The 12,936-nt window shown below is 34.1% G+C and overlaps 1 protein-coding gene across 2 annotated transcripts in view; it reads right to left on the minus strand.

Moving 5' to 3' along the window:
- The window catches only part of LOC130049229 (multiple epidermal growth factor-like domains protein 11), a 55,500-nt gene that overhangs the window by 30,937 nt on the left and 11,627 nt on the right, over positions 1 to 12,936 (minus strand). For both annotated transcript variants that reach the window (XR_008797717.1, XM_056146540.1), the window contains exons 6-11: positions 9,353 to 9,487; positions 7,692 to 7,826; positions 7,323 to 7,457; positions 5,728 to 5,862; positions 5,140 to 5,274; positions 1,347 to 1,481 (exon numbers count right to left, since the gene is read on the minus strand). Coding sequence is in view for 1 of the 2 variants with exons in the window: in XM_056146540.1 (XP_056002515.1) it covers positions 1,347 to 1,481; positions 5,140 to 5,274; positions 5,728 to 5,862; positions 7,323 to 7,457; positions 7,692 to 7,826; positions 9,353 to 9,487 (810 nt within the window). In the remaining variant the exon portion in view is untranslated. The remainder of the gene's footprint in view (positions 1 to 1,346; positions 1,482 to 5,139; positions 5,275 to 5,727; positions 5,863 to 7,322; positions 7,458 to 7,691; positions 7,827 to 9,352; positions 9,488 to 12,936) is intronic.

Here is a 12,936-nt window from a genome sequence, read left to right on the forward strand (position 1 = left end):
TTGTGTTGACGATATGTAGATGTCTGCTATTATTGCAGACCATTTAATGAAGAATGTCGTCGACCAAAACACATCATATCGTAACTGTTGAAAGTATGTGGCTCTTTGAAACAAGGGGGGGGGGGGGTGCCATCTGTAGTCCTCTCATACAATACCATATACAACATTTGTTATAATTACCATTCTGTACAGTAAGTATAAGTATTGTGGATTTTGACTTATTGAATATGTAATATATGTATTATACATATGTATAATATGTAAATATTTGCATTGGCAATTACCAAAATGCGCCGACTCGGTGACATGACATAATATTTGTAGCTCGGTCTTCGCTGTCGGCTGCTCCACACACGGGCTGTATACCTCCGTCTTCAGTGACGCTAGATGCATCGATGTATTTCTGACACTCTCCGAAGGTAAATTGGTTCGTTTCTTTTAGATAATGGCTTAAGGGTGGACCACACTTTGTCGGAATATTGTTCTACATTGTATAAAGTTTTGGATCCGACATATTCCGCGCACTTAGCATGGTTGACAACGCAGCGCCCCTAGCGACCATCGAGGTTAAATACAAAAACCATAACCGAAATTGCATTTAAATCGAAACATTCAGAGAGGTTTTAAAATGTTATATTGGAACTTAAAAAAAATATTTCAAAGCATGTGGTATATGATGATCTAGTTTCAGACCCACTTTGCTGTTTTTAGATTTCAAAAGGATTACAATAGTATTTTGTATAGATTTGCACTAAGTGTGAATTCTGATTCTTCATAAATATCTTTCATTGATTTTGGAACTAGGCGAAATAAATCAAAACTACTTTGTATATTTGCTAAACATATCACGGTAGCTTAGTATGCCAAGTTTGGATTCATGTCGTGAACATGGAGTTATCACGAAAATGAGATTTTTCCTGATTTTTACATGGAACCATACCTAATAGTCCAATGTAGATTTTATTCGTGAATAAACAGAAAAAATGTATACAGAGTATTATTTGTACTCGTATGTTTTTACTTTTTAATTGGTTAGTTTCAACATTTATCATATTTAGTTTTAAGGGGGAGGGGGTGGTAGTGAAGGTGAAAACTATGTGAATTCAGTTCCTTTGAAATGAGAGGGTTTGACTTTGACAAAACAGCGGCACACACTTTTTGTGTGTCAAAAGAACGCATTTAATACCTAGTTGTTGCCTACAAAATATCACATTTCAATACGTTTAATATGAGAAACCTAATTTTCTTAACATTTACATGTAACAAAAATCAGTACACGTACATAGCAGAAAATGAGTTCTACATCACAATACAAAACATGAACTTTGTTATCACATAAATATTACCATCACAACGGGGTCCACTAAAGTGAGTCTGGCATCCAGATGGACAAGAACCATTTTCTTTGTCACAGGAATCTTCGATTTTACACAATCCACATGTAATTTCACAGGCCTTGCCATACAGTCCATCCACACATTCTAGAGAAAACTGTAGTCTTAGTTTGACCATTTCTTTAGTATTGATTATGATGAATGTTTATTTGAAATTCAACAAGATGTGCATGGACCACATCCCTAACTCTAATTAACTTCCTCCAATTCTGGAGAGAAAACAAAAGATGTTTACAAACCAAATAATCCTGCTTATCTACATAACTTTATAATATGTTTATTGTGTGACCGTTGAGACGAGCAAAGACCGAAAACATCTTCCAACACGACTTAAGGCAATTCATTTAACGCGGGAAATACAACTCGGTTGATTCAAACAGTGCATTGTGATGTCATCAGTAGCTGCGATTGTTTTTTCTTTCAAACCAAGCAAACAAAACGTACGGAGGTATCGGGAAGCTTGCCTGGAATTCAGAATCAGTTGTGGTACTTTTCAAACTATTCATTTGTTTTATCTACGGGGTTACAATTGAAGTATACCGCAATGAAGGCGACATTTTTCCGGAAACATTCTGGGTAGTCTCCATCATTTTTCAGTTGATGAAGAGCAAATCACATGAATCATATGTGTAATCATTTCAACGAGCTCGTCGTTATATTAAACTTGCATTGGTCTTGGGCAGTTTTGAAAACTTCTAATTACAAAAAAAAAAATAGGCTAACAGTAGGTTAACAGTTGTGGACAGGTTCATGCTATCAAATTTCAGGTATACTGGGCTTCCCTAAAATCTAAGGAACGCTAGTAAGTATTGGCTGTTATTGTTATCAAAACACCTCTCTGGGGTCTCTCCAGACCACAGTCTCTGCAGATGTCACTCCACCTGAGATCTATTGTTAAAATTTTGATTTACAGGCGGCCTACCATTGATTAGGATACAGATAAAATTTGGTGATATGAATTTAGAATTGGGTCTTTCAATACCGGAAAATATCCAAACAATATGCCATCCTTAAATTTTGTCTTAGTTCCCTTTTAAGGAAGGAGGATGGTCCGTAAAACTGAATATCCTTTCTATCTTGAATACTAAAAACATTTTCTTGAACGTTATTGAACAAAAGTTGTAGATAACGACGAGACCTACTTGACCACATCAGGTTTTAGGGGCTAGTCCCTTAAATAAAGGGCCGGGGAGAATTAAACAATAACATACATTTTCCCATGTTTTGTGTAGAAAAAAGTGTGGTTTGGTTTATTTAGCTTGATATAGATTCAGTATAGGTAAACAAACTTCTAATTAGCGGAAAATTTCAATACAATATATTTTCGACAAAAATTAGAGCAAAAAACATTGCGCAACATGTCGAATTCACTAAATAGGCTTTGATTCAGTCGCGATTTATTTTTTCGACAAATCATGTGTTGCAAACAATGTGAATGAAGAATAATCAATTGGTTTTAGTTTAAATTCCTTGAAAATAGGATAAAAAGTTCTCGTAACAAACAAAAAGGAGAAATCGACCATTTTGCACTCCTTTTCTGGCTGCCATCTTTATACGAATAGAAAAACCTTATAAAATCTCTATCTATTTATTGCATTCATCCCATATTTCAATGATACTTAAGCTTCTCTGTCTTTATTAAAGCTTTAGTCTCTTGTATCAAGCACTTTGGCTGAAAATGTCCAGTTCAAAATCTGGAAATTGCATTTATTTAAGGAAGTTAGCCCCTGAGCTTTTGAGTACAACTGCGCAGGATGCTACAACTAAGTATTTACTGGTTCAATACTGATCCCATTGGTGCAACCATATTACACATTTTTTGCTGAACCCTATCCAGTTGAAAAAAAATGTGTCAATTCAAATTTTGAAAGGGTTTCGCATGGACTATATTTTGTGGCGAAAGGATTCAAAAAGTTCTAATTCTGCATGATATCACAGTTTCTGTTTCATCCACTGTATCGTCTATTTTTATACTCCTATACATGTATTTCAGATTTATGATTTATGATACAAGAAGTTGAGACTTGAAACTAGTTCAAACGTTGTAATTCATTAACTTGGTTGATATATTTTTCCAAACAGAAGACCGTTTCTTAAAAAAAGGTATTAATTAATTTACTCGACATTTTGTATAAAAATTCAGTATTTTCGGCAATAATTAAAAAAATTGATCTCCAACACCCACTTTTTTATTTGCATTTTAAATTGTAAGACCAGACCTTAAACACTGTGTTAAATTTTCGAAATTGACATTACTCCTAATATGTCATTTAAAATTATCAATTTTGATATCATGAAGTTTTTAGTATCTCAAGTGCAAAATGGTCATTTATATTTCTATTACTAGTTTCAATTTATTTATTTTTATCTGTAGTGTTAGAAGACATTATTATGTATCTATTTTATGCAATAATTGATTTGTGTTGCTTATGTTGTGTTGACATCAACAGACAAATCAAGTTTAATTGAATAGATTTTAAGTGCTAAAAGGTCATCTTTTGAATAATATATCTCAATAACAAGCGTTGCGATCCTTAGTTTTTCTTTTTAATTTCGTAATTCTCCTTCAATGTAGAAATCAAAAATACACTTCCCAAAACCTTGACATTATTCCAAATGTCAGGTGCGAACCTCTTTAATAGTGAATAATTTCGTTGCATTTGTTAAATTTACAAAGGTCTGCTTCTTTTCTCTCCAATTCTATAAATACATCTTCAAAAACGCGACGAGCATTTAGCACTTTCCAGATTTACATTCCCTTCGAAATAGGACCGGTATAGGTTCTGCTAAATACACACACACAATCCAGGCATCAAAAGAAAGACAAAATTCAATAGTAGGCAACAGAAAAAAGGGAAGGTCGGAAAGGTGGAAAACTTACAACCTAATTGCAAAAAAAAAGAGTCCCACGCACACACTTTTTTCAGTGACACTTGCGCCGTGACCTTGGGATGCTAGAAAACCGATCCCGATGTTCATTATGTAAGATATTATAAACATGCTTTTCCTTGATGCAGTGTGTATTGACACAGTGGTTCAAATTTCACAGGATTGTTTTCTACGACACCCCTTCCTCCTTTTCAGCGAAATTGTCTTTAAAATCTCGAGCCGTCGAAAGGATGTGGAGAAAATGGATTTTGATCATCTCAATATCGGACGGAACGCTTATTCGTTGCTCGCAAGGAGATCGTGTCTAGTTATTCAGACAGCATACCGAGAGTATAATGAATTTTTATCAGGTTATTTTTGCGTCAAGCATGTTTTGTTTGACAGTAAAAAAAAATATGTTAAACATCCCATTGTACATCTTTAATTCCATACATGTTCTATTCCCTTGAATGCCTACAACATACACACATGTGAGATGTACATTCCAAATAAAGATAACAAAATAAAAAGAAAAAGTCTATTACCTGGTAGCACCATCCTAGTCTGATCCCATACATTGACATGTTAAAACATATCCCAAGAGCACTTAGGGAATAAAAAATACGCGTTAGGCCTACACTTAAAATTTAATCATTTCAATGTATGAAAATCAATATCAGCAGTTGATATCTCCACAAAAAAGAAACACTTAAAATATAGAAATCAATGTCAGTGGTTCGTATCTCTATTTAAAAAAGAATTCCCCGACATTGTTTCTATAAAAGAATTATTTGGAAAAAGAATTTGAGGATGTACGGATATCATGCTTTAAACCTTTATACCTGATACGTGATCATTTTGTATCCTTTGAACCTACCTTCACATTTGGATCCGTTCCATTTTTCCTGGCAGCCATCTAGGCACACACCTGTTACGTTGTGGCAGGTTGTGTTTAGTTTACATTTTCCACATTCGTGTGAACAGTTTAGGCCATAGAACCCCTCTTTACAAACTATGAAATGTAAAATTGTTACTAGTTAATTATACATAGACGAATCTTAAAATCTTTAAACCACCAAAAAAAAAAAAATGTACGCAAAGATATACACCTTTGAAGTTTACGCAATAGCTTGTGCAGGGCTTACAATTCTGCTAGCATTGAGTTTATCAAAATTTGGTTTTGTATGATAGATACAATCTGTATCTGTATCCCTTTCTGTATGATTTCGAATCCCAACTTTTTGAGATCGATCCATTACATAGAAATTTAAAAGAGGACTGATTTTGTCTTTTCATACTCCTTTCTCTTTGATTTTCCTTTTCATCCTGGACTTTTCTCTTGGAATTTGTGGTTAGCTACATATGTCGACAATAAAAATTATTATTGACACGTTTTTATTATTACTTTCATTCACAGGAGAGAATACAGTATCCTTTTTTGTAAGTATCATTGACAGCACTATACCATCACACAGTGGTCCGCTCCACGGATCCTCACAACCAGAAGTACACACTTTCGTAGTTTTGTTACATTCAGTACCAGGTGCACAGTGATCACAGCTTTCATCACAGTTAGTTCCAAAATATCCATGTGCACATTCTGTTGAAGGATAGAAATTATGTCAACTTCCGATTTTCAAATCACCTTTCTTCACCGTAAGGAATTATAATAAGCTACAATTCATTAAATGAATCTTTCTAATCTTAAAAAATTATTTGTCTTTTTTTTTTTTTGTTCTTGGTTGTTGTTGTTGTTTTGTTTGTTTGTTTTTTGGTGATAAGATAGATAGATGGATAGATAGGTAGATATATATATATATATATATATATATATATATATATATATAGATAGATAGATAGATGGGTAGATAGATAGATAGATAGATGGGTAGATAGATGGGTCGATAGATAAATAGATATATACATGTAGATAGATAGATAGATAGATAGATGGGTAGATAGATAAATATATATATATATATATATATATATATATATATATATATATATATATATACATGTAGATAGATAGATAGACAGATATATAGAAAGATATAGATGTATGACATTGAACACATTTTTTTATACTTAACATAGTATGTATTCGATGATCAATGCATATCAAAAATGATAACACAAATACGAGACATATATATGGTGTTTCACTTTTGATTGAATGACTTCAGGTCACTTCATATATTGGGAATGCATGTTTGCAAGTCGGAATGGTAGCTGTAATACTAGTGTGTATTTGTCATTGTGAATCTACATGTAACTAAATTCTGATGGTGTATACATATTTTCAAAAGATTTTTTTTTCTAAAGCATGAATATTATTGATGGAGGTACTGTACATCGTCATAATGACTCTTTTAAAATTTGGATGAAAATTTAAATATCAGTAATATCTGTTTATTCACTTAAAAATCATCGCTTAGCTGAGTAGGTAGTTGATTGGCACGTCCACTGCTGAGCTTTAGATCGCATGTTCGAGTCCAGCAGGGGTTTTAGATTTTTGTTCAGATTGTTTTGTACTAAAACTGCATTTTTTGACTAAATAAAGTCAAATTTGAAAGTTTTCGATTTCAATTTTTTTGTACATATCCTCCACTTTCCCCCAAATCAAATTTCTCTGGCGTTGCATGACTCCCTAATATATACGGTGTTTATTCATTTGATTACCTTTCTACCATATCGAATGTAGTCAGAATTTTTTTTACCACGCATTAAAGTGCTCACTAGTTATTAACAAATCTAATAAATATGTTCACTAGATTTGCAAATTCGTGAAAATTTCAATTATCAGATATTGCCATATTATTGTTATATATATCCCCCTAATAGCTTGGATAATATATACAACTGTCAAATTAAAATTGGTGTAATTGTATCAATAATTTTAAGTGATTAACTCTGAAATTAGCATAACTATCAACTCTGGAAATGATAAATTACAACAAAATACGTTCAAATTCGATCTATCTAAGTGATGTGACAACTGATATGCATGTTTTGCATGAGAGAGTACGTCTAGAAAGGTGATTATTTTAGAATATATACCATCACATTTGTCTCCACTCCATCCATGCTGGCAATCAGACGCGCATATTCCAGACGTGCTGTTGCAGTCTTCCACTTTCATACACTTTCCACATTGTTGTAGACAGTTTGGTCCATAATAACCTGTTTCACAATCTGTTCAATATGCAGGAATCTTTAAGACATGCATATATGAATGATAGGCATTGTATGAACTTAATGAGAGGTGAAGATAACGAACAGTGATCGGTGATCAGTTTCATTTCTAAGCTGATCTAAATACAATCAACTGGACTGTAAAAAAAAAATCAAAACGATGAGCACCCTTCAACTGATATTTCGAAGATACATGGAAATTCTAGAAAGATCTTATCGGGAATCTTTACTTACAATCACATAATGGCCCGCTCCAGTGCTCTTGACATCCGTGAGGACACACCTTTGTTACTTTGTTGCAAGTAGTACCAATCTTACAAGCTGCACACTTTTCGTTGCAATTTGGTCCAAAAAACCCCGGTGCGCATTCTGTTGATAAGTAAATCAGAGTTACGAAGTATACATTGCATCAAACGAGTTTATGTTGACGTCACTTCAATACACAACTAACCGAAAAACAAAAACAACAGGACCCCGTTGTACTAAGGTTAGTTAACTTTAACTAACAGTTAACTTGTCATTAACTCTTACAACTCTTACATTCATATAGTGTACCATCTCTCCTTACATGTATCTAAAACCCTACATGTTTATGATAATGGATACCTGCAGAAAATACATGAAATAATCCAAAATTTGACCGTATACAGTTCTTATCCACAAGGAATTACGACTTTTAAAAACCTGTCATGTTTTTTTGTAATGTAACATGGAAAGTACGTTGGGTATCAATCAATTTGAGAGAACTATAACCGCCATTATTCCAAAATTATTGGCAAAACTGTACACAACAAAAAGAGTTCTGCTAATTTGTGTATTTTGGTGTTCGTTTTTTTAATAATGCTATGATTAATAGTTTCGTTTTTTCTCATCAGAGTTTTGAGTTAATTTCTCAATGATGCGTGCGTCATTTAATTTCCCTGATTACTATTATATTCTGAAAAGCAAAAAAAAAAAAAAAACCAAAAAAAAAAAAACCATTCATTTTTTGAAGAATTACCTTTCAAAAAATACTGCAGGATGATTTCAAAATAGAGGGGAAAACGTTTTCATTGATCCAATCATTACTGAAATTCCATCGGATTCACGGAACGTTTCATAACATTGATGAAGCATAACTCAAGAAATGAATCATAATTCTTTTACTGATGGCGGTATCATAAGAAAATTGTACGGAAAATTTCATTAATGCACAACGCAAGAACCTTATTTCTATTCTACGTGTACTACGACTCAGAAATATACAATTGATCGTTTGCCTTCACAGAGTTACGAATTAGGTCATCGTGACGTCATGATAGTTTCCAAAATGGACTAGGCCTACATGCTATTTGCTGACAAAAAGTGATATGTAGAGATAAATAATAGATCGATTTTGAAAAGTATTGCAAGTATCTAGTTTACTGTTGGCGGATTATATCAACTGTTTTGAGTACATATATGTGGGAGAGGGTTAACTGTGTATCGAAATAGTTACATGTTCATCGATCTTGGAATCCAGACAATTCATTCATATTGAATCACAACTTCCCCAAATCCCTCTTAGATCTGATACTGTCTCTAAACCATGGTGATTTTCTTCAGTTATTTATGAATTTGTTTCGTAACTTATAATGATTATTCTTTGTGATTATAAAACTGAATAATCAGTTATCCATTTTATTGTTGTATTATCAAAAAACGAAGGACAAGCGAGATTGAATCAATGTTCTCATAATCAGTTATTACGTACGATGGTATATCGTAGAATAATGATAATCGCATTACTTTGATTTTTGCCTTGGAAGAATAAAAAAAATAATGTAATGGGATGTCCTGTATATTAGAAGCCCGGTATATTCTTAATTGATAAAAATCAGAACAAACTATTTCTTTTCTGGTATATGAAGATTTACCGTCACATTTGTCTCCGCTCCAGTGATCCTGGCACCCTTCCGGACATATCCCAGTTTTCTTGTTGCAATATGTACCATTTCTACACTGTCCGCATTGTAGTGCACAGTTTAGTCCGTAAATTCCGTCACTGCAAACTATTCAAAGATATTTCATGATAGTTCTTTTAAGACATCACTTAGTTATGTCAACAAAATGGGCATTAGTTGTGAAAAATACCTTTTTTCTCAAAATTTCTCAATGGCATAAAAATATATATTAATGACTAATATACCATCTAGTTTATACAAAAAAACAAGAGAAACCCAAAAAACTACGTTAGATAACCGCTTTTATATAAGTAAGAATTGTTGTCTTGCCAGAATATAATTATTCAATAACCAAAATCACATATATTCATGTGCTTGTTTTCAGATTCAAAAGTGTTTGATAGAATCAAATACTGGTGTTACTACTGAAATAAATGAAAAAGAACAATTTTCATAGAATTCAATTTCGGGAGGAAGAATTACAGGTAATGTCCCTTTAAATGAAAGCAAAGAATAAATGGCAATGGTCAACAGCATGTTTGTTGTCGAGTAGAACATATTGTGATGAACTTTAGGTTTGCGAAAAAGGAATTGGTTACAATGTTACTTTTCATTAAAAAGGGGTGTCAGGAATCCAGAAAACGTCATATATTCTTAAGATAGCAATCACTTTTTCATTATCAACATTCACCAAATATGCTTTTATTAAACATTCATCCGGAAAAAAATCACAAAATTTGAAAATCATTAAAGTGAGCTAAACTATGGAAATGTGGGTCTTTTTATAAATACAAATAAAATATTAGATTAAACAAGAGATGTTTGTAAAACACATATGCCCCCCATGGTGCAAAATTGAAAAGGTTTATACACACACCTCATTTAATTGATAGCATTATCATCAATTCAAAATATTGAACAGACAATATCTTCCTATGTCAAGAGTGAATGGACCATGTGACCTAAAATTCAATAAGGGTCATCTACTCCTTATGCTGTACCAGTGTACCAAGTTTGGTACGTGTCAATCAAGCAAATAATTCTTAAAATATAGGAGGCAATATATTACTATGTCCAGTTCAACTATTGACTTTTGACCTCAAAATCAATATGGATCATCCTCTCCTGAAGATGTACCAGTGTACTAAGTTTGATGTCTGTCAAGTAAAAGGGTTATCAAGATTTTGAGTGGACAGTATATTACTATGTTCAGTTTGACCTTTGAGCTTTGACCATGTGACCTCAAAATCAATAGGAGTCATCTTCTCCTGAATATACACCAGTGTACTATTTAAACTTTCATGTATGTCAAGCAAAGGCTTCTGAAGATATTGAGCAGAGAGTATATTCCAATGTCCAGGTTGACCCTTGACATTTAAACATGTGACCTCAAAATCAATAGGAATCATCTTCTCCTGAAGATGTACCAGTGTACCAAGTTTGATGTCTGTCAAGAAAAGGGTTCTCAAGATATTGAAGGGACAGTATATTCCTATGTCCAGTTTTACCCTTGACCTTTGCTCATGTGACCTCAAAATCACCTTCTCCTGAAGACGTACAAGTGTAACAAGTTTGATGTCTGTCAGGCAAAGGGTTCTCAAGATATTGAACGGACAATATATTCCTATGTCCAGTATTACCTCAAATCTATGGGGGTCATCTTCTCCTGAAGATGTATCAGTGTACCAAGTCTGATGTCTGTCAAGATGAGGGTTCTCAAGATACTGGGCAGACAGTATATTCCCAGGTCTAGTTTCACCCTTGACCTTTGTCCATGTGACCTCAAAATCAATAAGAGTTATCTTCTCCTACAGATCTACCAGTGTACTAAGTTTGATGTCTGTCAAGAAAAGGGTTCTCAAGATATTGAAGGGACAGTATATTCCTATGTCCAGTTTTACCCTTGACCTTTGCTCATGTGACCTCAAAATCACCTTCTCCTGAAGACGTACAAGTGTAACAAGTTTGATGTCTGTCAGGCAAAGGGTTCTCAAGATATTGAACGGACAATATATTCCTATGTCCAGTATTACCTCAAATCTATAGAGGTCATCTTCTCCTGAAGATGTATCAGTGTACCAAGTTTGATGTCTGTCAAGAAGAGGGTTCTCAAGATACTGGGCAGACAGTATATTCCCAGGTCTAGTTTCACCCTTGACCTTTGTCCATGTGACCTCAAAATCAATAAGAGTCATCTTCTCCTACAGATCTACCAGTGTACTAAGTTTGATGTCTATCAAGAAAAGGGTTCTCAAGATATTGAGCAGAAATTATATTCCTATATCCAGTTTGACCCTTGATCTTTGACCATGTGACCTCAAAATCAATAGGAATCATCTTTTCCTGAAGAATTACCAGTGTAACAAGTTTGATGTCTGTCAAGCAAAGGGTTCTCAAGATATTGAACGGACAATATATTCCTATGTCCAGTATTACCTCAAATCTATAGAGGTCATCTTCTCCTGAAGATGTATCAGTGTACCAAGTTTGATGTCTGTCAAGAAGAGGGTTCTCAAGATACTGGGCAGACAGTATATTCCCAGGTCTAGTTTCACCCTTGACCTTTGTCCATGTGACCTCAAAATCAATAAGAGTCATCTTCTCCTACAGATCTACCAGTGTACTAAGTTTGATGTCTATCAAGAAAAGGGTTCTCAAGATATTGAGCAGAAATTATATTCCTATATCCAGTTTGACCCTTGATCTTTGACCATGTGACCTCAAAATCAATAGGAATCATCTTTTCCTGAAGAATTACCAGTGTAACAAGTTTGATGTCTGTCAAGCAAAGGGTTCTCAAGATATTGAACGGACAATATATTCCTATGTCCAGTATTACCTCAAATCTATAGAGGTCATCTTCTCCTGAAGATGTATCAGTGTACCAAGTTTGATGTCTGTCAAGAAGAGGGTTCTCAAGATACTGGGCAGACAGTATATTCCCAGGTCTAGTTTCACCCTTGACCTTTGTCCATGTGACCTCAAAATCAATAAGAGTCATCTTCTCCTACAGATCTACCAGTGTACTAAGTTTGATGTCTGTCAAGAAAAGGGTTCTCAAGATATTGAGCAGAAATTATATTCCTATATCCAGTTTGACCCTTGATCTTTGACCATGTGACCTCAAAATCAATAGGGATCATCTTTTCCTGAAGAATTACCAGTGTAACAAGTTTGATGTCTGTCAAGCAAAGGGTTCTCAAGATATTGAACGGAGAGTATATTCCGATGTCCAGTTTGACCCTTGACCTTTGGCCATGTGACCTCAAAATCAATAGGGGTCATCTTCTCCTGAAGACATACCAGTGTAACAAATTTGATGTCTGTCAGGCAAAGGGTTCTCGAGATATTGAACGGTCAATATATTCCTATGTCTAGTGTGACCCTTGACCTTTGACCATGTGACCTCAAAATCAATAGGGGTCATCTTCTCCTGAAGACGTATCAGTGTACCAAGTTTGATCTCTGTCAAGAAAAGGGTTCTCAAGATATTGAAGGAACAGTATATTCCAATGTCTAGTTTGACCCTTGACCTTTGACCGTGTGACCTCAAAATC

The sequence above is a fragment of the Ostrea edulis genome, chromosome 8 (assembly GCF_947568905.1).
Source record: "Ostrea edulis chromosome 8, xbOstEdul1.1, whole genome shotgun sequence".
Classification (NCBI taxonomy): Eukaryota; Metazoa; Mollusca; class Bivalvia; order Ostreida; family Ostreidae; genus Ostrea; species Ostrea edulis.